This window comes from Trachurus japonicus, chromosome 1 (genome assembly GCF_045865225.1).
Source record: "Trachurus japonicus isolate A0001 chromosome 1, Traja_1.0".
Classification (NCBI taxonomy): domain Eukaryota; kingdom Metazoa; phylum Chordata; class Actinopteri; order Carangiformes; family Carangidae; genus Trachurus; species Trachurus japonicus.
In genome coordinates, this window is record NC_140907.1 from 27,684,248 (window position 1) to 27,709,880 (window position 25,633).

The following is a 25,633-nucleotide window of genomic DNA, read 5'->3' on the forward strand; positions in this document are numbered from 1 at the left end:
ATTATACCATCTGGAGTGTCACACACACAGAGATTTACTCATGCATAACCTACACTCACACCATTACAGCCTTTAAAGAGGAAGCATTAACAGAGGAAAGACAGATTATGCATTAATGGCTTGAACTCTGGGCTCAGAACCAGAACGCATCAGAATATAACTCGAGGTGTAAGATAAAATACTGTCACATACACAGGCGGAAGAGGCATAAACATGCCTAATGTGCATGTAAGTGTAATAATTAATGGCCTAGGGAGATTTAAGAATTACAGGAGATTTGCCCGGTGCTTTCCAACATATAATTCTTATATCTGTGTTTAACTGTGGCCCCAGCTTTGCTTAAGTTGCTCATAGACACAATGTTTTTTTTATACTATGGAGCAAAAACCTGATGCCAGAGAGACCACAGAGACAGGCTGCCACATGAAGAGAAGCTCATTGTTTGCAAAATTACAGGCTTTTTTTTCTTTCTCTCTTTCTTTCTGGATAAATGCTCAGTCATTTTCTGTGATCACGGCTCTTTGTGTGTCCATGTGTGCTGCGGAGCCGCTGTAAGGTGACATTTTTCAGGTGGAGGAAATAAAAGCTGCAGCTTAGTCCCACTTGTACCTGGTGAGATCCCACAGATAAACAACAATGTGCTGTAGGTAGGACATCCACTGGCATGTTAACATAAATCTGCATGTTTCAGGTAAAATAAGTCAATGTAATCTTTGTATTGAGTATGTAAAACTCACAGAACATCATCATGATCATTTTTTGAAAATCTGTGTCCAAATACCACAAGAATAGGACCAATGATGATGTCTAACGTACATGAAAGGGATACTTCATCCAAAATCGATAATTCACCAATTTTGTACTTTTTTTGAGAACTTTCAGAGTTATCAAAACGCTTTAGGAATTCCATGGGGGGTCCGGCTGGCAACGGCTTTTCATATAATGGCGGCGGATAGAGTTCACTTTTGAATCGTCCAGAACACACACTATGAAACATCCAAATACCTCCATACTGCTCATCCGTACTGACCCAAGTGTCCTGAAGCTGCCACATGAAAAAGTTGTTCTGAAAAAATTGGATGTATGATGTAAACACGAAAGAACATCTCACAGCAGATCACGCTACTACAACGAGGCTAAAAACAGAGATCAAATTAATTTTTTTCTGAACAACTTTTTCATGTGGCGGCTTCAGGACACTTGGGTCAGTACGGACAAGCAGTATGGAGGTATCTGTATGTTTCATAGTGTGTGTTTTGGAAGATTCAAAAGTGAACTCTATCCGCCGCCATTATATGAAAATCTGTTGCCAGTCGGACCCCCCCTGCAACTCTAAAAGCGTTTTGATGACTCAGAAAGTTCTCCAAACCCTTACTTGGTATGACGTGAAGTATGCCTTTAACTTTAGACTTTACCAATGATGGAGTGAGTCATTGCAGGTCAGTATCATCTGAATTGTTTTTGTACCTTGCCATAAATGGAATATGCAATTATGCATTTACAGAGAGCTTTGATTAAATTGAAATTGCAGCTCTATGGGCTTTACAGTAGAGAATGATCTCCACTGAGATTCCCACTGGCAACGTCATTAGTTCTGCAGGTCATAGATTCAGTCATAAAGTATCGGACAAATTGAACGTTTGACCTGATTATGGCGCTAGAGGAGAAGTAAGTGGAGAAAAGCTCGTGGAGTAAGTTCCTACATTTCAACCTGGGGGGCACGAGGATATCTGTACCACACTTCACGGTTATGAGGACTGATCTGGAGTCGAATAATGTGAAACATCTACATAATGGAAACACGGTTCATCTACATACACCTCTACTGTATGTAAAGCTTATACTTATAAAAGACCACCCAGGAAGCAGTGAGAGGCAGCTTCTGTGTGAATACTGTTGTTTATTATGAGCAACACAGAGGGTAATCAGCTGTAACTGGCACTTACACCCATCGATTACTCATTGTTTGTGAAAGCTCTAATCAGTTTTGAATTAGCCAACCCCGATAAACTGATGGACCTCCCTGTTTTGATGCAGGTCATTAGTGACTCTGCACGCCACGCATACAGTATAATCATGTGAATACACACACACAAACACACACAGACAGGAGCAGGTGAGGCTGTGATTGCAGGTATTATTGTTTGCTCTGGGAGCAGATGAACCAGCAAGAGAATGTATAGTGAATTTGTTTTTTTCATTCCAAACCTGCAATTTATGATGCTCGGCACACCTGTGTTGAGTACAACTAAAAATGAGACGCATGTCCACATCTGAAAAGTAAAGAAAAATGTGATGTGGCAACAAATATGTGTATACTGTATGTAATATTTTTATAGCCAAGTGTGTGCTGCAGCTGGTTGTGAGAATATTGCACAAAGTTTCCTCTGTTTCCCAGACAGAGTCTCTTTAGTGTGTCATCCTCCTCCATTTATGCAGCTTTTAACCTCCGGCAAAACAGCACAACATTTAAAGGAGACAAGACTTAAAGTGTCAGACAAGAGGAAAAATAAGCTCATCTATCCAGCTGGTTGTAACCAGTCACATCACATCTGGTTTCTCTCCCTCTCTTTCTCTCCCTCTCTCTTCTTTCTGTTGCTCTCTGTTCATATCACTCTATTTTTCACTTCTGCTGGACCTAAATTTACAGATTTACATCTTAACATCCCTGTAACACTGTTTAAATTTCATACAGTCGAGTGTGTGCATGTGGATTTGGTGGGCACTACACTGTGGAGAATGACACAGATAGAAACTTTCACGAATTCCCACTGCACAGGGGCTCACAAAACCCATCCCACCCACCTCCCCAACACACACACACACACACACACACACACACACACACACACACATGCATACTTTCACTAACAGATCCAAATGTACATCTCCTGTAGAAAAACGTCCTCTTTCACTCAGTAACAAGGGACAGACAAAGTGTGTCGCCGTGTTCAGACAGTGTTACAGTATCCTACATGCATGGGTGTTGGGTTGCTATGAATCTCTGTAGCTGCAAGTGAAGTGAGGTGGTGTGTATGTGTGTGTGTGTGTGTGTGTGTGTGTGTGTGTGTGTGTGTGTGTGTGTGTGTGTGTGTGTGAGTAAGTGGGCGGGCGGGTTTGGGGGTTTGGGGGTTTGTATATTTAATCTCCTGTGTGAGGTTGACGTCCTCATGCTGAACCCGCTGTATGAAATATTTACTCATAAATGCTTGGGAAGGGAAATTAAGGCAATTCCAAAGGAGTTTCTGCTGTCGAGTAAAAGTGTGTCAGTGTGCATCTCTTAGTGTGTCTGTGTGTGTCTTTTATTTGCAGTCAAACAGTGACTGACTGCATCTGTTCTGTGCCGTGTTGGTCGGCGTGTGTGTGCGTGCAGTGTGAGTTTTTGTATGTGCATTAATGTGTGTCATCAGTTTCTGTCAAAAGCAGTGGCATAGTTGAGGATTATATATACACCCCATTTCCCGACGGCTACAGTAATGTCCATCTCATTCACACAAAGCCCATTAGCCTATGTACGTGTGAGTGTGTGTGTGTCTGTGTGTGTGTGTGTGTGTGTGTGTGTGTCTACGGCTGCAGCACCGGCTGCTGTCTGACAGTGCCTAACCTAATGGAAGTAAAGCATAGCTGTAAAACCACTGGCCTGTGCCATATATCCGCCTGCACAAGTTTTTTCGCGCTAACAGCTTTCACACCCCTACTTTCACACAAACACACGCATATATAGACGCGCTCGCACATTTATAGGCGCACGTACAGATTCAGACACACAAACGCAGAGAGCCATACCACGGCTAATGGCTCAATAGCTTATAGAGAATCATTCTGGGAGAGATGTGGTGCAGAGGAGGAGGAGGAGGGTGAAGGTAATGTAAATCTCCAGACATAATCCATGGAAGGGAAAAGACCATCGGATGTAGCAGTCTGTCTTAAGCTGGGAGAAATTTGTTTGGTGTGTTATTTGTGCGTGGGGGTGTGAGTGTTTGTGTGTGTGTGTGTGTGTGTGTGTGAGCACATATGGCTCTGATTACATTAGCTGAGCTGCTTACAGTAAAGCCAGAGGCTGACCAGCTCAGCCCATGTGCTTTACCAACCATGAGAGGGCTTTGAGCTTTAATCACGGGTGGGGCCGTGAAGGGGAGAGGAGGAGGAGGGGGAGGAGGGAGGTGGGCAGAGGGTTAGAGAGGGGGAGAGGAGATGAGTAAAAGATAGAAGGATGAAATAATTGAGGCCAAAAGAGTATGATGGATGAAAGGTGAAAGTTTGCAGATGGGGCAAGAAAAAAAAAATTAAGAAGTAGTTCAAAATGTCAGAGGAAAGATGGGAATGAGGTTGGGAGAGACGGAGGACAGAGAGGGGGGAGAGGGCAGAGCGGGTGACGGATCATACTGTCCCAATGGAAATAAAAGACGAGCTCTTTGCTCATTCTCTACTAATGGTGATTTAACTATTGCTGTCAGGTTGTATAGCCGGACTACTGGGCTGATTGTGGTGTGGTGTGGAGTTGAGGTTGAAATAGAAACTCACCCAGACAAAAGGCTGCAGGAGAAGAAATAAAACATAGAGAGTGGGAGAAAAAAAACTGGAGTTAAAGGGAGCGGGAATAAAAGAGAATATAGAGTTATCTGCAACATACAGACTGTAAATGCCTGTGTCTTGTTCTGCGCTGCCAGTGAGTAAAACACAATAGTGATCCAAATCGTTCTGAGTTCACCAATGCCTCTTCATTTGTTGCTTTAAACACCCGGTTTCTCAGCTCAGTCATTCCCAGGAGAAATCCTCTGGTGCACTGGAAGTGAAGCGTTAAACGTTTTCATCAGCAGCCGCAGCCGCAGCAGCAGAGGCAGTGGTTTGTTTGAAATAAATGAACAATATAGCCGGAGATGAAAAACAAATGTTTTAAATGAAATTGCATGATACACCAGGAGAACAAGGGCTGAGAGAGATGAGCTCAGGATTCAGTAAGAATTCATCAGAGCTGATTAAAGCTTCGAGATGATTCTCTATAATAAGTTGCAGCTCCGTCCCATACGTCTCTCCAGTGACTTCGAAAGGGAGAATTGCTACTGTATGAAATTTCCTTTTTAGCCCAGTTACCTAATATACTGTTCCTGTGCAAACTGTTCATGTAAGTGATGTCGGATGCCAGATGAAAATGACAAATTCTTTGCTCACACCACTGCAGCCGTGCTGATATTCTCATTAAATGATTCATAATAGGCTTAATCAAAATCATTTTTCTCTTCCCCTTTCTTTCTTTGTGTGTGTGTGTGTGTCAGATTAATGCTGAGGGAGGAGGCACCCAGCGCTCCCCCGAAGAATATCGTAGCCAGTGGGCGGACAAACCAGTCCATCATGGTCCAGTGGCAGCCTCCACCAGAACCGCAGCTCAATGGAGTCCTCCGAGGATATGTACTCAGGTATAAACACACACACACACACACACACACATATTTGTTTTCATCGTGTTAGTCTGTTTCTTTTTTTTTCTTGGAAAGCAGAGTGTGTCTTTGGTTTGGCGACACAGTGACCCCTCACTGGGTTAATTGTAAACTGCAAACACCGTGTTAGTCAGTCACAGCTTCTCTGTTTTCTCTGAGCTTTTATTTACTTCTCTTGAGCATTTTTGTCCTCACGACTGTGGAGCATTTTTATTCAGTGAAGAGTTTTTTGATGAAGGTGAATAAAGCTCTCTGAGCTAACTCGCTTTCTGATGATCATTTAGAAACCTTGTTACTCTTCAGTGCAACAGTTATACGTCGACAGAGGAAGTTAAACAAGAGTGAATGGTGCCACACATCTACAGTAATAAGCTGGGCCGTCTTTGTCTGTTTTGGACTCTGGGGCTCTTTGTTCTGTCAGAGGTCGTCGTTGTCAGTCGCTCGAATTAACCCAAGTTGAAATCAACTCAACAAATATATACAGTTCAATTGAAAGTAATTTAATTTGCTACAAAATTGATGCTGTTTAACGTACATTTTTGACAGTTTTTGACTCCAGAGTGGTTGTTTCTCCGGAGGTTAACTGGGTTCTCCATTAACTGGAAGGTCATTGGTTTGATTCACAGCCCCCCCCCCTAGAGAAAAGCTGGAAATTGTTCTCAGTACTAACAGTGCTGAGGCTTCAGGGTCACAGCAGAATCATTACAGTACTTTGAATAATTTGCTCTTGTGATCGGCCGGGCGCTCTAAAGTGACAGTGACACTACAACCTGGCACTTATGATGCCGTTTGTTTGCCTCCAGTAGCGTAACGCCAACAGACGAAGATATGGCTGACTGACGATGATCACCAGTAGCATAGTCCTCATTGTTTTTCCTTTTATGTATTAGCTTAAATTCAATTATTTTATCATTTCTCCATTGGAATTTCAAGTGTATATCAAAACGTAGACAACAGTGTAAAGATACATATCCCCTCACACAGTCACAGCCAAAAAAATGACAATATTAACAGTAATAATTATGATAATAATAGATTATAGATGAACCTTAATGAATGATAGACAATAGGACAGGAATAAGTCCTTGATAAAAACAAACTAATGTTAGTAATACTTTTATTTTCACTTCTATAGTTTAATTTTGACATCCCTTGCCTATACGCAGTGCTTGCAGCACTGACACTAACACACACACAGACACACACACAGTCCAACCAACTGACTGTCATCAGGGCTGTTTGTTGTGTGTGTGGGCGCTGCGCTGTGATTAAACAGCATAGTGGGGATCGATAGACGGACAAACAGAACGCATCACTTCGTTTGGCTTCTTAGCTGCTGCCTTTCATGGCTGTAAACACAAACTTTTGACCCGAGCAGCGACGTGAAGGACACCGGTCAACAGGAGAGAGAGAAACAGTTGTGTGTCCACATGCCTCCCTCCCTCCCTCCCTCCTGCTGATTTTGAGCGATTATAGTCTTATTAAATGTGAATATTCAACGCTTTTGTTTGACATGACAGTTTGTTTAGTCTTAACACACTCATACAATGTGTTTCTCATCGTACCGTCACTGTGTTCACCCTGAGAAAGAGAGAGAGAAGGAGTGGGAGTTTCACAGGATGACAATAGGATCTGAGTGTAGATAACATCGCCCGACCCTGTGTTGCACATTAATGCAAGTTTTCAATTTCAAACGTGATTGATATTTGTATGAATATGGTCATTGAAATCACCTAATGGAACGGTAGAAAGAGGGTTTTATAAATAACATCACAACCTGCCTGGTATTATCGCTTACATAACGTACACTTCCTCAGGTATTATGTCCTACTTAAAGGATTTTAACACAGTGTTCCAGATTGCCTATTTTCCTTGTTGTCGTCAGAGGAGGAGGACGGCGGTCGCTTCTGAGTTGTGTGTTCGTGTGTGAGGAATGAACAAACAGCATCTCTACAATCATAGGATAAAAATGGTGTGTCAGGTATTAAGCAGGCTTTTCACAAAAACGCTCAGGGCTTCTTATAGACCTTGATACAGTAATTGTTACAAACAAAAATGATGGACGCTGTGTGTTCATGTGAGAAATAACATACAGATAGTTGGATGTTTTAAAGTCACAGCAGAACAACTGACCTGTTTTGTTGCAGTGCAGAATGCTGGTAGATCTAATCTATAGGGGAATTATATAATAAAAACATATTAAATCTACTCAGTTAAGTTGAGAATTATATAAATGTTACAGACGTATTTCTGTTTCTAGAAGAAAAAAGTGCAGCCGCCAAACAAAGAACAGCAAAATCCAACACACGAGATATCAGCTTGTCAAGATATAATAAATCCTTCTGAGCTGGCTGGAAACACACATAACCTGACAAAACGTATCAGTGACTGTTCTGCTGCCTTGTTTGATGTTGTGTTTTTTTTTTGTTTTTTTTCATTATTTGCTTTGCTTTTGTCACTGTACCAGGAGGTCTTGGCAGGTAATTTCTTTTAAATCCCGTTCAAAGAAGTTTCAACTTGTGGGAACAAGTTTAATATATAATTGTTTGTCATATATCTATAAGATAAGAAAAAAAGTTTAAAAAAATATCGTTCTGCACGAGATATTGTCAAAACACTACCGAAATTACTGAATATTCACTGGTATCAGCCTTTCTAATTGGCTTTTTTTCTGTTTCATATCATTTTCATATCACATTAATACAATTTAATCTTTTATTAACTACATGGGCTGCAACTAACAATTATTTTCATAATCGATTAATCTGTCGATTATTTAAACGATTAATTGATTAGTTGTTTGGTCAATAAAATGTTGAAAAATGTCAATCAGTGTTTCCCAAACCACAAGCTGACGTCCTCAAATGTCTTGAGAGACTCAGTTTATGGTCATAAAGGAACAAAAAAAAAAAAACAGAAATATTCACATTTAAGAAGCTGAAATCAGATAATTTTGACTTTTTTTCTTAAAAAGCTTCTCAAACCGATTATCAGATTATCAAAAAAGTTGACGATTGATTTAATAATCGATTATTGTTTTATTAATCGATTAATTGTTGCGGCTCTAAACTAAATAAAAAGGATCATTAGTTGCTGTCCCAGTCTAAAGATGTGATCCACCACAGCACAATATTCCTTCCCAGTTGTCTGTCCGTCCACCTGTCCACCTGTCCGTCCCTCTCTCTGCTCCTATCACACACAGACACAAGTGCTCTTTGCAGATGCTCGGGCTGCCCTTGGTCCCGCTGTCCTTCATTGTGATGTCTGGCTAAAGTGTGACACACTGTGTGTAATCAAACTGTCATCAGCCGCCTCAGACAAAAAATTTGCATATAATTGCAGCAGAAGTTATCAGGTCTTTATCCTCATTTACCCACGTTATCTGCCTCCACTTCAGAAATCGGTTGGAAATGGAAACGTGCGGCTCATGCAGCTCGGCGGTGTCACAGGACACAGCGTCCACCTCCTTTTTGGATTCTCCTTCTTCCACCCTCTTGTATCGGATCACAGAACTTCCCCCTCCTCCTCCAGTTTGAATGCCAGTGTGTTAGGTGGAGACAGAGACAGAGGAACAAGGGGTTAGTTCCTCCACTACAGAGATCCCATCAGCCTGCAACACCCTCTTACTTTGTGTATTTGTGTGTGTCTGTGTGTGTGTGTCTGTGCTGACTCAGCTGATGACAGACTCCAATATCCCGTCGCCATGAATAGGCTTCATATTTAAACGCCAACATTTGGATTATTGCTCCATTCAGCTCCCATCAGATATGTACAATACCTAAATGGTTTTACGCCTTCCCATCTAGTCAGGTTATATATCTCTTTAAGTGGCCCTTATATCAAGTGCGCTGAAGCGAGGGGCCTTGAAGCTGCTGCACTATTCAGAGAAGTCCACCTGACACTGACGCTTTCTATTCGAGGAACTTCAACCACCGACACAAAATCTGATCTTTGAGCAGATTTTTTTCTGTCTTGGCCCTGGGTTATCATTGCATTTTCGTTGATTTCAACATCTGTGTTCAGGCTTATAGAGTAACCACATTGATATGATAATATATAACATCTTATGAAGAGATGTGGAAAGTAGTAAAAGACTCGGGATGTGTTTCTGAGATTACAGTACATTTTGTTGTTTTACATGTTTTTTTATACACCTTTTTGTTGAAAGTGTGTTACATTCTTTTGCCCATTCATGTACAGATGTCAAGAGCAGCTGCTGCTTTCATTGTGGCTGGAATAAGCCGGAAATTGAAGCAACAACCCCTATGATTACTGGCTGATTTACTCAGCAACCTGAGCCACAGCCATTATTTTCTTCATACGTACATGCATTACTAACTTTCTTACCTTTTTTTTCACTAGTTTCTATAGAAATCAACCCATTTATAAGTATACCTTTTTGTGTGTGTGTGTGTAGGTACCGTCTGGCGGGGCTGCCAGGCGACTATCAGGAGAAGAACATCAGCAGCCCAGAGACCAACTACTGTCTGCTGAAAGATCTGATCATCTGGACGCAGTACCAGATCCAGGTGGCCGCCTACACTGGAGTCGGCCTTGGCGTCTACAGCAGCCCTGTCACCGAGTACACTCTGCAGGGAGGTGAGTGGAGAGGACACTCATCTTTTTTTTTTCTTTTTTCTCATTCATGGAAGGCGAAACAAATGAACCAAGAGGTTATTTCTTAGACATCACGTCAGACAGTCCATACACACATACTGTATTACCAGCAGTGGCACTGTGTTCCTACATTTACATTTTAGTAACATTATATTTCCATGACCTCAGCAAGACAGTTCCCCCCGTCAGATGTTTATATGTTCCTACTTTGTTATACAGGGAGTCAAATGTGTGTGCAGAAAAAATGAATTGGACATATTTTGTGGCGATCACATTAAAGTTATTAAAATATCTGGGCAATATGGCATAAAAAATGTATCACAATATATTTTTCATTTTCATTTTCCATATTGATTGATTCTCAATCTCGATCAATCTTCATACGTGCAGCCGTAGATGAGCCAACATATGAGACGTGTTACCGCAGAATAAACGACACGAGCAGCTCAGTGTTTTTACAGTCAGAGTTTTCTCCTCCACTCTCTGACCGTCGCATCATCAGGTCGCTCTGACTCCACACTTCCAGGCTTCTTTATACATGACGACCTGAGACAGACGAACTGACCGCTCCACCTGTTAAGTTGCCATCGGCTCCACTTCCACCTTTCACTTTATCCCTTTTCCCCTTTAGCTGCAGCTGCTGCAGCTAAAACAAACTCTACACGCTCACGACAGGAGCATTTTTGCTTCTTTACATTTCTTATCATTTCAAGCCAGTAAAGAGTAAACAATACACAGAGACCTTTCTGTCATAGCACAGCGTTGTATTAGCGACTTCCTCTCCTGTTTTTACTCTTATGAGTAGCGATCAAAGGACTGACTGGCAGGCTTCACTCTCAGAGATAGGACGAGGAAGCTCATCTTTGACAGGAGGAGCAAGTCGTCGCAGCTCAGACTTGTGTTCAAGTCGCCCCCTGAGGCTTCTCCTCGGAGCCACATCAGCTTCAGCCATCTGGGAGGAGCCCCTAAGGGCGACCCAGGACACGCTGCAGGGACGACACCTCCCATCTGGCCACGGAGCACCTTGAGTCGCTGCAGGATAAGCTGGAGGGAGTTCATGGGGGGAAGAGCTCCCTCTATACTGCTCTATAAATATATTATATGATATATAATTGTATGTTGATTGTAATAAACATGGCTGCACAGAGGAACAGACTTTCAACCCCTGCAAACGTAAATCAGAGAAGTGGTTGTGAAAGAAGGGAAGAATGTAAGTGAGCATTGTAAACGCAGACGAGAGGAAGTGACCGTGGAGGTAAATCTCCTTTAAACATGTGCTCTTTTCTTCCTGACTTTTATTCCAACAGTAAATTATCATTATTACAGATGGGCTGAGCTGCACACACACACACATTACACACGCACACACACGCGTGCACGGGCACACATGTGCACATAAAACTCACAGTCATTATTACAAGAGTTCAGGACAGGTTTATAGACTCAGGAGAGGGAGTTGGGCTCATTAATTATTCTAATGTGGTTTAATGGGAGTGGCTGCGATGGATTGGACATTTTCTCGCTCTCGCTATCTCTGGGAGTATGTGGTTGAACTCAGCATTAGACTCTGATAACACTGCTCTTTTTCCAGCTCTCTCGCATATATGTGCATACTAAGACCCCCCACCCCCCCCACCCCTCCAGAGGACAGAGTTTAGTGTTTTATCTGCGGCTGCGAGCTGAGAGGGGTTAGAAGCCATTCCCCAGGAGTACAGTCAGCACAGCAGGGGGGAGAAAGAACGTCTTTAATATCAATTAATCTTCAGTCTCAGTCTCGCTCTCACTCTTCACTCTGTCTTCTCATCCCTCGGTTCACTTTTGTCACTATACTTCCACCTCTCGCCTTACATTTTTCACTAGTTCTCGCTCTGGTCTCTGCTCTTTTCCACTCTCTGTATTCTCCTCTTCTCTCTCTCTCTTCTCTCTCTCTGCGTGTCGTCCGGCCTCTCTGGCTCAAATATAAAAATGTAAAGGGCACTCCCATCATGCAACAGTGCATCATCACTCAGTGGCTTTCTAGCATCAGCATAATCCCTTTACGGTGTAATCACCATAACGTGTGCTTGCCCACAACACACACACAAATAAACAGACACATATACACACACAGTTCATAATTACACTCCTCTCCTCCTGGCCTTGGTGTTATCATGGAGACTCGTTCTTTTCTCTGCCCGACTGATTGATTCACATGTTCACATTCATATGCTGACGCTGACAAAAAGAAAAAGAGGTTTATAAGGAACAGCAACATGAGAGACAGCGGTTCAATCTCTGACTGGATGAAGTCAATGTGTCTGTATTGTGAGGATCAATCACTACATGGTGAGCCCTTGTTTACCTCCTGCCAGACTCTATTTTATTCAAATAGAACAAATAAACTATATGTCAGAGAAGAAATTACTACAATATAGACACTATATTCCCCAGCTTCTATTGTTGGACATTAACCATCGTATCTATCAGCAGCACTGAATGAAAGAATGATGAATGCCTCACACACAGTGTATACACTCTTCAGAAAATACTTTGCAAATCATTACTATTCTGGTTTCACTCAACTGAAACTTTTTATTGTTGATTTTTTTGTACTGAGATTCATATTTAAACACAGAAAGTCCTAGTTTATTACCGATTGTTGGCAGCAGAATGGATGGGATGAATGTTTTTTTATGAGTTATAAATTGGGGAAGTGTAATTAATTCATACTAATAATGCTGGTGGGACACAATAATTCTTTCCACATGGATAAATTGGTGGTGTATATTTAAGTTTTTACGGCTGGAGGGACATTTCCATAGGTTGGAAAATAACTGATGATGCCATTGATACATAACAGTTATTTCAGCTTTGGGTCAGGACTATAATTTAAAAAAAAAAAGAAGCCTATATTAAAAAGCAGAGGTGCGTGGGCTTTTGAAAGAATTATTCATTAAAAGGCATCAAATTCTGAATGAAAGACTTTTCTTTCAGTGGGAGAGAGTGGCAGTCAGTGTTGTTGGAGATTTTGGATCATGACTACAACTTAAAAAAAGAAAAAACTGGATTTTCTGGTGTCTGCTGCTTTAAATTTGCCTAATGTTTTTAAGTCTCCCTCTTGTGAGTTCTCCAGCTCAGTGGAAGTGCAGCCGTAAATTGTTGGAGTGCCCATTTTAAGTCGAGCATTAATGTCGATCAGAGAATAATGTGGCAATGGAACAGAAACCAACAAACCCAGTGAGTGAATCCAACTATCACGTGGCCACTGTCTGGCCTCCTGAGGTCACCGACTGAAAGCCTTAATAGATTTAATTTATCATTTAAGGCGTCTTCATGAGGCACAATTTTTCAGAATCAGTCACTGATGGGTCAGTACCCTAATCTTGCCAAGTCATTGCTAAAGTAATAATATGCAAAATACATAAATGCAAAATACAATAGATGGGATGAATCTTATTGAGAAATTAGGTCATTTTGCAGCAAAGAATAGAAGGGTTGGTTTGGCATTTAGCTTCTGCAAGCCGAGCAGATTTTTTTAATTAAAAAAAATGAACTCGATCTCCACATGAAATATTGAAATATAATGCTGTGTGAGATATTTAAAACCACTACTTCTTGAAAAAAGTAAAGGCGCGTACAGTAACTGAAAGCTGTTTTTTATCTGCTTATTAGGCCTCCAAAGGCACTTGAGGCATTTTTACTGTCTGTGTATGAATGTATGTTTTTTTTTTCAGTGTATCTAAGCACTCTTCGTCTTCCTCTTCCTCTTCCTCCTCGTGGTGTGTACCCATTACAACTAAATACTGAGTGTGTATGTTTATCTGTGTTCAGTTCCCACAGCACCTCCGCAGGAAGTGGAAGTTGTAGCTATCAACTCGACCACCATCCGCTTCACGTGGAACCCTCCACCTCAGCAGTTTATTAATGGCATCAACCAGGGATACAAGGTAAGAGCCTCTGGATGAGTGTTAATGTTGTAAGACGACTTACATAAGATAAGATAACATAGAATAAGAGAGGGCTTTTTGGGTTTTTTTTGTCTCATTTTGGGGAAATTCCCAGTGGCAAATTAGAGAGAGCAATAGAAATACAAACTGATCATGTCAAATCCCCAAACAAATTTAGAAACGGATGATGGTGAGATAATAGTTTAAATGAGGATGTAGAGATAGATAATAAAATACAGAGGATAAGGAATATAATACACTAAAAACTGTATTCTTGAATGTATTATCGTACGAGCACTTGAGGGTAAATTCCTTCTATTCCTAGTCAATTGATATAAATGAATACAACATGTGATATATTCTTGTTAAGACAAATACTTAATATTTACAGTGTTCAATAAAGTCTGGTGTCACAGAGTTCAAGTCCTAGATGGATTATTTTGAGCCAGCTCCAAAAAACAACAAAAAAACACACACTGTAACGCTGTGTAAGTAAATTTTGGGGAATAAAAAACCTCTCATAGGTCTTGTGGCTCAAAGGTCACGTCCCAGGATGCACCGCCTTGCTCCTGTTTACCCATACACTTAGCCAAGCCGAGTGTTGTGAGGTATGTGGGGGAGAGAAAAAAAGAGGGGATTAAATATGGAGAAAAAGTAGAAGGTGTTGAGAAAATAGGAGCTGGGGACTGGAGTGAAATGAGTGATAATAATAAAGACGCTGCGAGCGGGATAATGGGGAGCTGGGTTGGAGCGAAGGATTGAATAGAGGAGTGATCTATTCTGTATGTACTAGTTCTGGTATGTGATTTATTCTTCACTTCGTTCTGGCAACCAACCCCCAAGGAACTGATTAACATGACAAAGAAAAACACATCATATTCTTGCCGTGCGTCACTGGGCCTGTGTGTGTATGTGTGTGTGTTTGTGAGGGTATGAATGTTGGTTGATAAATACTATATGGTTTTCCATCTGTTTGATGTGGCTGTCTGATGTTGTCTCAGTATACCAGGCTCCACCACTCCAAATCAGTGGAGCCTCTCAGTGCGGCGGTACACGTGGGTGTGTACATCTTTGGGTGTGTTGTGCTGGTTCGAGGACAGTAGATAATGATATTAATTAAAAGAGGATATGAAGCAAAGCCTCATCTCATTTCATCCCCCCACAGATCAGTGCCTATATACAATACCCCCTTAATAATATAGCTCAAAAGTGATTGCACGAGCGAGACCCACTCCTGGTGAGTTTCATGTCTTTCATTCACATGCCCTTGACACTATCGTAAGACTTACTTCAGATTTGTACAAGTAGGAAGTTGTAGGAGGGCACTGACTTCAATTATTGCAGAACTAATAATGTTATCTCTCTGTCTATGCTTATTGACTCCCATAAATTAGGTTTATTCAGAGCATATTAAAAGAACAGGGAAATAGTTTTTCATTAAACAGATTGTATTTAGCCTTAATTCCAAGAGCTTCTCTTCTATACAAGAGGATGTATCAAAGATGCCCATGATTGAAAAAAAAATCTTAATAAAGAATTTTACCTTTGACTGGAGGTTAAAGGGATATTTCAACATTTTGGCAAATTGGCCCATTGCCATAATCCCTATAGTCATAGCAGTAGGTTTTGTTTCCTTTAGCAGAGCCGTGAGCTGCTCAGAGCTGCGCTACAGAGGCTCATGGGATTTATTCGTTTCCGTCATCAAACTCATCAAATACACAATCCAACAACTCCAAAACGCTCTCTTGGACAAGTTGTGACCTGCACATTCACCACACTATGAGATAATAATGGAAAGATATGAGACAGAGTTGTTTTAGAGGCAAATGCAGAGACTGCTTGCTGAAAAACTGCACTCGACGGGAACGCGCATCAGCGGTTTTGCATGAATTTACTTTGTAGCCTATGTACCTCGAAAACAACTCTCTCTCGTATCGTTCCGTTATTATCTCATAGCGTGGTGAATGTGCAGGTCACAACTTGTCCACCAGAGCGTTTTGGAGTTGTTGGATTGTGTATTTGATGAGTTTGATGAGGGAAACCAAGAAATCCCATGAGCCTCCGTGGCGTAGCTCTGAGCAGCTCACCGCTCTGCTCTGCCGTTCTAAAAATAGCTTGTACCGGCAATTAAAGGTAACAAACCTACTGCTAAAACTATAGGGATTATGGCAGTGGGCCAGTTTGCCAAAATGTTGAATTATCCCTTTAAATGCAGCAACAGAAGGATCAAACTGTGCTCTAGTGTTGAACTGCCCCTGCTCTGAGCCGAGGTCTTCTGAGGACAGCGCTGCATCATACATGTTCTTTAACATACTTTGCTTATCCATCGCAATCTGGGTCAGAATGCACACGTTTCTATAGCAACAGCAGAACCAATCATCCCAGCAGCACCCCCTTAAAAAAAAAAGTGGACGAGCATCATCAGATGCTTGAGGGTGCCAGATCAGCAGTCTCTTCTGCTGCACCCAAACTGTACAGCGCTGATAATAAATTACAACAGAAAACCTTTTTTAGCATGACAGACTGGGTGCAGTGCAGCTCCCCCTTTGGCACGGAGGAAAGCAGCCACTCAACCGTATCTGGGTATCACCAGCTTTTTGCTAATGGGAGGGCACGGGAGAGGTTCTTTGATTGGTTGATCGGTTCCTATTGAAGATTGTGGGGGTCATTTAAAGCAATGAGTAGAAATGGAGCAACATTTACTTTGTTAATCCCTAAGATGTCCTTTTTGTATGCACTCGTCATCCCACAGTGTTATTCAAAGATGTATAGTTAGGAACCCCCATCCTACCCAAAAAAAAAAAAAGAAAAGCCAGCAGGGTTATCTAGCATGAAGAATATTGACTGAAAAGATAATGAATAAAAAGTGTGCAGACCCACTGCAATCATCACTCAAGCATTTAATTCATAGTGAGCAATAAATTGAGATTTTGGAAGCTTCATTCATCAGTATCATCATTTAGCATTGTCACTGACAGGTGTGGAGTGGTCACGGTCATTTTTGCTTTTATAAAACACTTCACATTGTGAGTTGTGTTGACAACAGACTCTTCTACTACTACTTCTTTTTTATTATTGTTATTCTGTTGTCAGTGTTGGAGCACATGAAGTTTGGCAAGTATTGACTTTATACTACTTCATGTGCAGATCCCACACATGATGTTCTGTTTTGAATTTGTTTATTTACTTACTTTTTTGGGGGGGGTGTTTGTGTGGTTCATGAATTAACAGTGCATCAATGATTGAAGAGGGCTTTTTGCTGCAAAAGTTGAATACACTTACCGTACTTTGACTTCAAATATCAGCAAAATGTGTATTTTGCCAGCGATGCCGTAAGTCTTGCGTGTAGTGCATAAAATCCACTCTTATGACACTCAAATAAAGCGGCCATAAGGGAAGTTGTGGCATGTAGATTCGAACAAAAATGTTATTCTACTAAGTCGCTATGTTAAATTGGCAAGGTTTTTGAATCATGATACAATACAATATGATACGAAACGATGCACTTTATTGATCCCTGAAGGTGGAAACAGACTACAGACAATAGAGCATAAAGACATCTCACAGAACAGCAGCATAACAATAGAGTATTAACCAACATGGAGACTTGCAATTTGGACAGAATGCACAGGTGTGTGCAACATTTCATCTTTTCAAAAACTCTCTTCTTTTCACAAATCTCTAAAAGCCTGCGACCTGTGAACCTCTCTCAAGGCTGCTATGGTCAATTGTAAGATTATGTGTATTACAAAGTTGTAGACTGCCCAAGTACAGTAAATATACTGCACAGGGACAATGTGGAGAAAATGACTCTGGTGTGGGTCACACTGTCTGATGTCTGTGTAATACTGCTCATAAAAACAAGCCTCATCTACAGTGCTGGTGATTTACAGGGCTGAGTTTAAACTGGAAGAAAGAGGAGAGCACACTGAATACACTGAAGCTTTGAGACAGTGAATGAGACAATGAACATATTAAATTAAATTACATTGTAAATTACATTAAATTTACATTGTAAGGCATTTGGCATTTGGTCAGAGTGTTTGGAGTTGAATACTCTCAGAATACTGAGGCAGATAGCAGTTGGCTGTGCACACCTATTGGCAATTCAGCAATATCAATATACGTAAACCAACCAAACAAAATACCCCTCAAAGAGACATTTTGAATTCTATTATCATAGAAATGTGGTTTGTAAACAAAGTTAGGATGAAAACGTGGCTCAAAGTTCACATTTTAGTCAGTTTTTTTTTTATTATTATAAATATGGGTACCATATCACAGTTTTGCCCCTGGCTTATCTCTCATTATGAATATGTAAGTGTATGCTTTTCATTGTTTGTGTTTGTGGTTAAAGCAATAACACAACCCAAACTACTGTGGCTGTGAATACAAATCAGGTCTCACAATAGAGACAAATTAACCTCTCATTAGGCTTTTGGCTGGACTGATATCGAACTTAGTGTTTGTCCTCATGTTGTTGTGACTGATAATGGCCTGGTGGCAGAAACTTATGTTAAGTGGTACATTCATACGTAAATAAATGCTTAAATTTTAATATGTTTGGAATGCAGATAACTTTTCCTTGGAGTGAAACATGAATATTGTTTTTGCCATTTGAACAAATTTGTAAATAGGATTTGGCGGTTTTTAAAATTTAATGACAAAAGCCCCTGGGTATCAGCCTCATTTTGTAAAGATTTGCTGTATTACATACAGTACTGTTGCACTAGTAAGTTTTGTCTCATAAATGCAGTCTGAATAGCAGCCTGAAGCCAATATTGTTAAAGGGATAGTTCAACATTTTGGCAAATTGGCCCATTGCCATAATCCCTATAGTTTTAGGAGTAGGTTTGTTACCTTTATTTTTTGGTGCAAGCTATGGTAAATACAGAGACTGCTTGCTGAAAAACTGTCCCTAATGGGAACGCGCATCAGCGATTTTGCATGAATTTACCTCTAAAACAACTCTGTCTGGTAACGTTCTGTTATTATCTCATAGCATGGTGAATGTGCAGGTCACAACTTGTCCGCCAGAGCGTTTTGGAGTTGTTCGATTGTGTAATTGATGAGTTTGATGAGGGAAACGAAGAAATCCCATGAGCCTCCGTAGCGTAGCTCTGAGCAGCTTGCAGCTCTCTCTGCCGTTCTAAAAATAGCTTGCACCGACAATTAAAGGTAACGAACCTACTGCTACAGTACAGTATGACTAAAGCGATTATGGCAATGGGCCAATTTGCCAAAATGTTGAACTATCCCTTTAGGTCAAAGTAATGTAAATAATTAAATAAAATACGGAAAATATACAAAAAATTAACTGGTGACCTGTTGGATTCAGTGGATATTATTATATGTAACTTATTATTACAACGTCACCAAAGAGCATTTTTCTCATCGGACACAGCTGCTGGTCTGGCCAGAGCAGTCTCCGGAGGACGTTACCGTCGTCACCATCACCCCGGACTACCCAGGCTCTCGCCACACAGGATTGGTCAGCGGGCTCAGGAAATTCACCTGGTACTTCGGCTCCACCCTCTGCTTCACGACACCTGGAGACGGCCCCCGCAGCCCGCCCGCCCTGGTGCAGACACACGAGGACAGTGAGTTGCACACAATCACACAGACACACACACACAGACATGAATTTGAATAAAGCCAGAGCCAAACACAAAGAAACTCTCGATCAGGCTCTCTCCTATGAATGATAATGAAAGTGTATTGACTGGCTCTGTGTCGAGTCCAGCTGTTTCTATCAGAGTGATACGCAGCTGTGTACACAATATCTACACTCCAGCAGCCTCTGTTTTCTCTCAGGCTCTTACTTTACTTTCTCTCCATTTTTAATCTTTTTGTTTTTGGTTTTCCCCCCCTTCAGACCTCCTCTTTATTTCTCCCCCACTGTGTCTTTTTAAAAGGAATTGATTCATATGTTTTCAGGCATTCTGGCATTTATAGCCCCCCTGTTCCATGGATAGATATAATAGCGGCCACTCCCAGCAGCTCGTACACATGCACACAGTCATACCGTCAAGTAAACACAATAGCCCATAGGCAGACAGACAAGCAATTATTACCAACCAGCAATTATCGAGTGGGAAAGGGATATTAGAGGCCGAGCGCAGACGCACACAGACACACATCACATGTGTACACACTCGCAGATGTGCACAAAGCCGTGGACAGGTATTGATTGGTGCTGGGCGTGTTGCAGGGTTAACGGTGGGTGTAATTCTTGCCTCATGATAGATTTGTGTGTATGTGTGTGTTATATGTGTGTGTGTGTGTGTACCTATTCAATGGTGGACTTCCCGGTCATTACACACCCACCAGCAGTGGACCAGCGAGCAGGCAGGGGACAAACTGGAAGCCCACTCACTGTTGGTCATTCTACATCACACTATCACACTATAATTATGTCTAAAAAAACAAAACAAAACAAAAAAAACTATTTTTAATTCATTTGAATTTCAACCAAGAGTCGTTAAGAGTTCAGACTCAGCACTGCCTCTGCAGGCTGGAGCAGGGATTTTATAATGACTCATTTCCACACTCCTCCACAGTGTGAGCAGTTTGCAGCCCCAGGCAGGTATTCAGAGTGGGGGACGCCTATTTAACTAACTACATACTGAATGAGGCAGCCTTTTTAAACTCGTATTTTTTGTTATCTTTTTGTAAGACAGAGGAAACTACATTTGACAGCTTAACTGCAGGGCCAATGGAGTGTCAAATACTAAATCATAACATAATTTAGGGGTTTTATTTACTTCCTTCTCTCTAAACCCTATTAGACACTTGTGGTTTTCCATGACACCGTCCCTCCTCTGCTTCTGCCTCTGAGGAAGCACCAGAGTTATAATCACTGCGGCTGCAGTGGGATCGGTTCTGATGCTCTAGATACCAACAGGAGGATTTGAACCAGACTCTGCACCGCCAGAGGCCTGAGGTCACAATCACACTCGTCGTCACATCACCAAGTTGCAGAAGTTTTGAGGTTGTGGGTTCAACACTTGGTTAATTCTGTTGTATTGTTCAACATTGAGATGAAAAGACTTAAAGGTCTCAAAAGAAATGAAGCCGAGGTGTCTCGGACCAAATACCTGTGTGAGAGGAATGCTTGGAAGTTCACAGGATGTGGGTTCAATCCCCCTCAATCCTTGGGATTCGGGTACAACACAGTGGAAGACTGATGAAAAGCTCCCAGTGCAATCAGCAGTGGGCTCTGTTCGATTTCAAGTCATGTCTCTTCTATTTTAAAAAGAAAATTACAAAAGCAGTTTTGCAGTTGAAATATGAAGGAAGACTTTACATAAAGATTGTATTTCTTTTTTTTTGTTTTTTTTTTTCAACATGACTGGAAATAGTAGTTCACACTTGGTTGGCGTCAGTCCACCATTGGTAAGATAGGAGAGTGTGTGTGTGTGTGTGTGTGTGTGTGTGTGTGTGTGTGTGTGTGTGTGTGTGTGTGTGTGTGTGTGTGTGTGTGTGTGTGTGTGTGTGTGTGTGTGTGTGTGTGTGTGTGTGTGTGTGTGTATGTGTATGTGTATGTGTGTGCTTGCATGTGTGCACATGCATGTGTGAGTGTGAGTGTTATTGAATGTCTCAGATGAATAGCTTAATCGCTCTGCAGGGAGAGGGGTTAGAGAGCCATGGATGAAATGAGAAACGACAGGCATGCATGCACCTGTGTGTGTGTCTGTGTCTATGTGTGTGTGTGTGTCTGTGTGTGTCTGTGTCTGTGTGTGTCTGTGTGTGTGTGTGGGTCAATGCAGATGTGATTAGGAGGCTGTGTGTGTGAAGCTGGGCAGACGAGAGCTGAGTGTGTTTTTTTGAAGATTACTGTTTCCAAACACCAGGACACTTCCCGCACACTTTACTTTAATTGCCACTGAAGATTGAAACAGTCAAAATGAAACCAATTTTATCTGACGTGTACGTGGTTCTTCTTGTCTCTCTCTATCGCCGTCTCTCAGCACCTGGGCCCGTTCGCCACCTGAGCTTCACGGAAATCTTGGACACGTCCCTCAGAGTCAGCTGGGCAGAGCCTGAAGACAGGAACGGCATCATTACTGGTACGAGAGCTTCTTTCATACTGTAAACAGCCACTGGTTTCCTTCACTGCCTCCATTACCCCTTTTCCCACTGGCCAAAAACACCTGTTTAAACCCACTAACAATCAGTAGTGGGAAAGACTCACTGACCCGCATCCACCCAGACTCTGCAATCGACGCAGGTTTTAATCGGCTTGGCCTGTCGCGACTCGAACAAGAAGCTTTGCTCGCACTCAGTCAACATGGGGCAGCACTGACAAGACAGAGAGAAAAGAGAGTTCCTCATGATCAGTGGGGAAGAGGAGGAGAAAAAACACTGACCACCGCTGGACTATATTTTTATGTACGTAGAGTTAGATACATAGGTAACACTTTACTTAAAATACGTGTTCATAAAACTGACATAACACTGCCTTAAACATCACTGAATACTTATGACAGCTGTCATTAAGTGTCATTCGGTAAGTTATCTCACTTTTGATGCAAAGTTGACATTGTTTGAGATGTCCTTGTTATGACAACTGGACATAAAGACAACATAACCTGTCATACTGTAGCAGACCTAAGTTAAAGTTAAAGAAAAGCAGGAAATTACATTGTTACCACAGCAGCACCAGCCAGAAGACCACACAAAAACCACACACACGCATCATACAAAGAATACACATTAACAACATTGCACAACCCGTCAAAGCATGGATAAGTGAATAAAAGTATCAAGGTCTAAAATAAGGATTAAAAAGGAGGCAGACACACTAATTGCCAAACTTTAAAAATTATGTCAAGTTGTCATAACAAGGACATCTCAAACAATGTCAACTTTACCGTACATCAAAAGTGAGATATAACTTACCGAATGACACTTAACGACAACTGTCATAAGTATTCATTGATGTTTATGACAGGTGTCATGTCGTGGTTATGACAGTGTTATGTCAGTTTTATGAACACGTATTCAAGTAAAGTGTTACCGATACATGTATAAACATGTAGTGATAGGTAATCGTACGAAAGCGGCTCATCTAACCCTCTGTGATCAGGAAAACTTCTGCTCTTCAAGTGTTATTTTCAGTCCCCATTAAGAGCTGTGATGGGAGCATCTTAAATTAGGTTGACTTAGCGTGTTCCTGCCTGAAAGTAAAGTAAAGCACACGATGAATAGAGATAATATGCCGTCTGTTTCCACTTTAAATGTATTCTTCTCAGGTGGACAAATATAGAGTGAAGAGTGACTAATTAAAGTAAAAATAAAATAAAATAAAATATCATCCCCTCGAGGGCAAACAGCAGCGAGGGGAGAACCATACAACTCCCACAGCTTCTTCAGTGTTCACCAGTTAGTCACTCGTATTCCTGTCTGGCTGCTTCCACAGACGTCCTCGTGTCTCTGACACCGTGTTTGTGCGCAACTGATTCATCATCAGCTAATCCCTCCTCTCTGCAGCTTGCCTTCTCGCATTATCTCCAACATGCCCTCGTCCCATGTCTCCCAACACTCTGGGCGTTGTTTCTGTAGCGCAACCCCCCCCCCCCTCCCACCACCCACCCTTCACCCCTCCCTCACATCTCTCCCTTTCTCCCCCCTATTTCATTTTGCCTTAGCTCCTCCATGGCTCTGTTACAAAATGTTGTTGGTGAGCACGACAAGCTGCTGTGAATTAAGCGATTAACCCACATTGCGTATGCGTGTCTCTGTGTGTGTTTGTGTGTTTGTGTGTGTATGAGCATGTGTTTGTGTGTGTTGACATGGAAGCAACATGTTCATCAGTGCGCTCCTACAACAACGTACGCGACCACAGTCTGACAGCATCGGCGCTGCAGTGGCTTCACAGTCGGCTCGCACTCTCTCCAGAGTGAGGAGGAGAAAAAAAGAAAAAAAAAAAAAAAACGGTTGTTCAATCAAGGTCACCTTGCACATTTACTCTTTTCTCCTCAACCTGCTTTTCATCCAGCACCTGGTGAGCAGGGAGACAGATGAGGGACCGCTCGCTCTCTCCAGGGCTTTACACACAAGTGGCCACACACACACACACACACACACACACACACACATGTTTGAAGGTAGTGGAGTGTGATGCATGACTGTGATGATGCAAAGGGACAGACAGGGATTTTGACTGTAGTTACCCCTCCCGTACTCTCTCCCTCATTCTTTGGCTCTGTACCCCTCATTATGTGTAGGAGTGTGTGCTTGTGTGTGTGTGTTTGTGTGTGTGTATACGTGTCTGCTCATGTCTATACGCACGTTTATTAACCCAGTGTGTGTGCGCTGCTCCCCCCCCCTCTCCCCTCTGCAGGCTATATGTTGTGGTGGGAAGTGTCTGGCGTAGAGTCGAGTGGCGAGGAGCGCTCCCTGTCCAACTCCACGCTGCAGCACCAGCTGACCGACCTCGCTCCCACCACCGCCTACACGCTGAAGGTGGCGGCGCTCACTGCTGCAGGACGGGGCGTGGTCACGTCCTCCACCATCTCCACCGGCGTCCCGCCAGGTACCAGGAGTCAACACAAGCAAGCAGCCTCAAACATACAGAGTAGCTGAGCGACAAGATGGAAAAAAACACAAAACAGATTTTCACTTGTGTGTTTGTGTGTGTGTGTGTGTGTGTGGTAGAGTAAATATGACTGATGAGTTCTTACGATGCCATTGTCTTTCTTCAGGCTGATAAGTGGCTGTTACTGTGCATCCATGAATCATCACCCCCACAACCAACACACACACACACACACACAAGAGTTATTCAGTCATTTACAGAGCGCTTTAGTGTGCAGTTCATCTGTGTGTGTGTGTATATATACACTATGTGCACAAATTGCATGCGTGCATGATGAGTTTGTATGACTGGACTAAGTCCAAGTTGCAATCATTATTAGTGCTGATTAACTGCAAATGGCAGAGTGGGGGAATGCAGCGGTGGGAGAGAGAGAGACAGAGGGAGAGAGAGGGCAAGAGACAATCAAAGACCTGTACTGAAGAAGGGAGAACAGATAGAGAGACATAATGAGGGAAGAACAGGGAACACAAAAATATGCAATCTCTGAAGAACAGAAGACCAAAGTCTCTCAGAAATGGACTGAGAGGCAGAGAGGAAGTGGGGGAGTATGGAAGAAAAACCTGCCTCATCCAGCAGGATTTTTTGTCCTAACATTTTCTGATTACTAATTTATGAATAAAAGCAGAAAAAGTGAAAGCAAGATGGATACAGACAGTTTTTAGATTCAGAGGTTATTCATTAATTCATGAAAGCAAAAGACTGAAGGAAAGACGGAGGACTGAAGATTAGGAAAAAAGAACCGAAGAATGAGCAGAGAAAGTGGGAGAGAGAGGGAACGAGAGAGATCCACCGAGCATAGATTCTTGTCTTGTTTATTTATTCATGTATTCATGGAGTTGAGAGAATTTTGTCATTCATCTGAGCAAGGCAGCTGATATCAACATTTCCACATTATAACCCTTACAAGTTTGCTGCATGCACTTACAGAGCAATGGTACTGATAGCTATAATTTGTCTTTTGTTGCGCACAAAGAATAAATATTGCCTAGTTTCCATAATGGCTGGACCCAGTCATGTTATAGAGTACAGTTACAATAAAAACCCGCTCAGAT

At 41.9% G+C, this 25,633-nt stretch overlaps 1 protein-coding gene across 6 annotated transcripts in view; it reads left to right on the forward strand.

Moving 5' to 3' along the window:
- LOC146992081 (protein sidekick-1-like) overlaps nt 1-25,633 on the forward strand; it is a 296,559-nt gene that overhangs the window by 212,184 nt on the left and 58,742 nt on the right. For all 6 annotated transcript variants that reach the window (XM_085783510.1, XM_085783486.1, XM_085783479.1 and 3 more), the window contains 6 exons: nt 5,277-5,417; nt 9,856-10,037; nt 13,866-13,981; nt 19,386-19,581; nt 21,952-22,050; nt 24,327-24,518. In XM_085783510.1, coding sequence (XP_085639636.1) covers nt 5,277-5,417; nt 9,856-10,037; nt 13,866-13,981; nt 19,386-19,581; nt 21,952-22,050; nt 24,327-24,518 — 926 coding nt within the window. The remainder of the gene's footprint in view (nt 1-5,276; nt 5,418-9,855; nt 10,038-13,865; nt 13,982-19,385; nt 19,582-21,951; nt 22,051-24,326; nt 24,519-25,633) is intronic.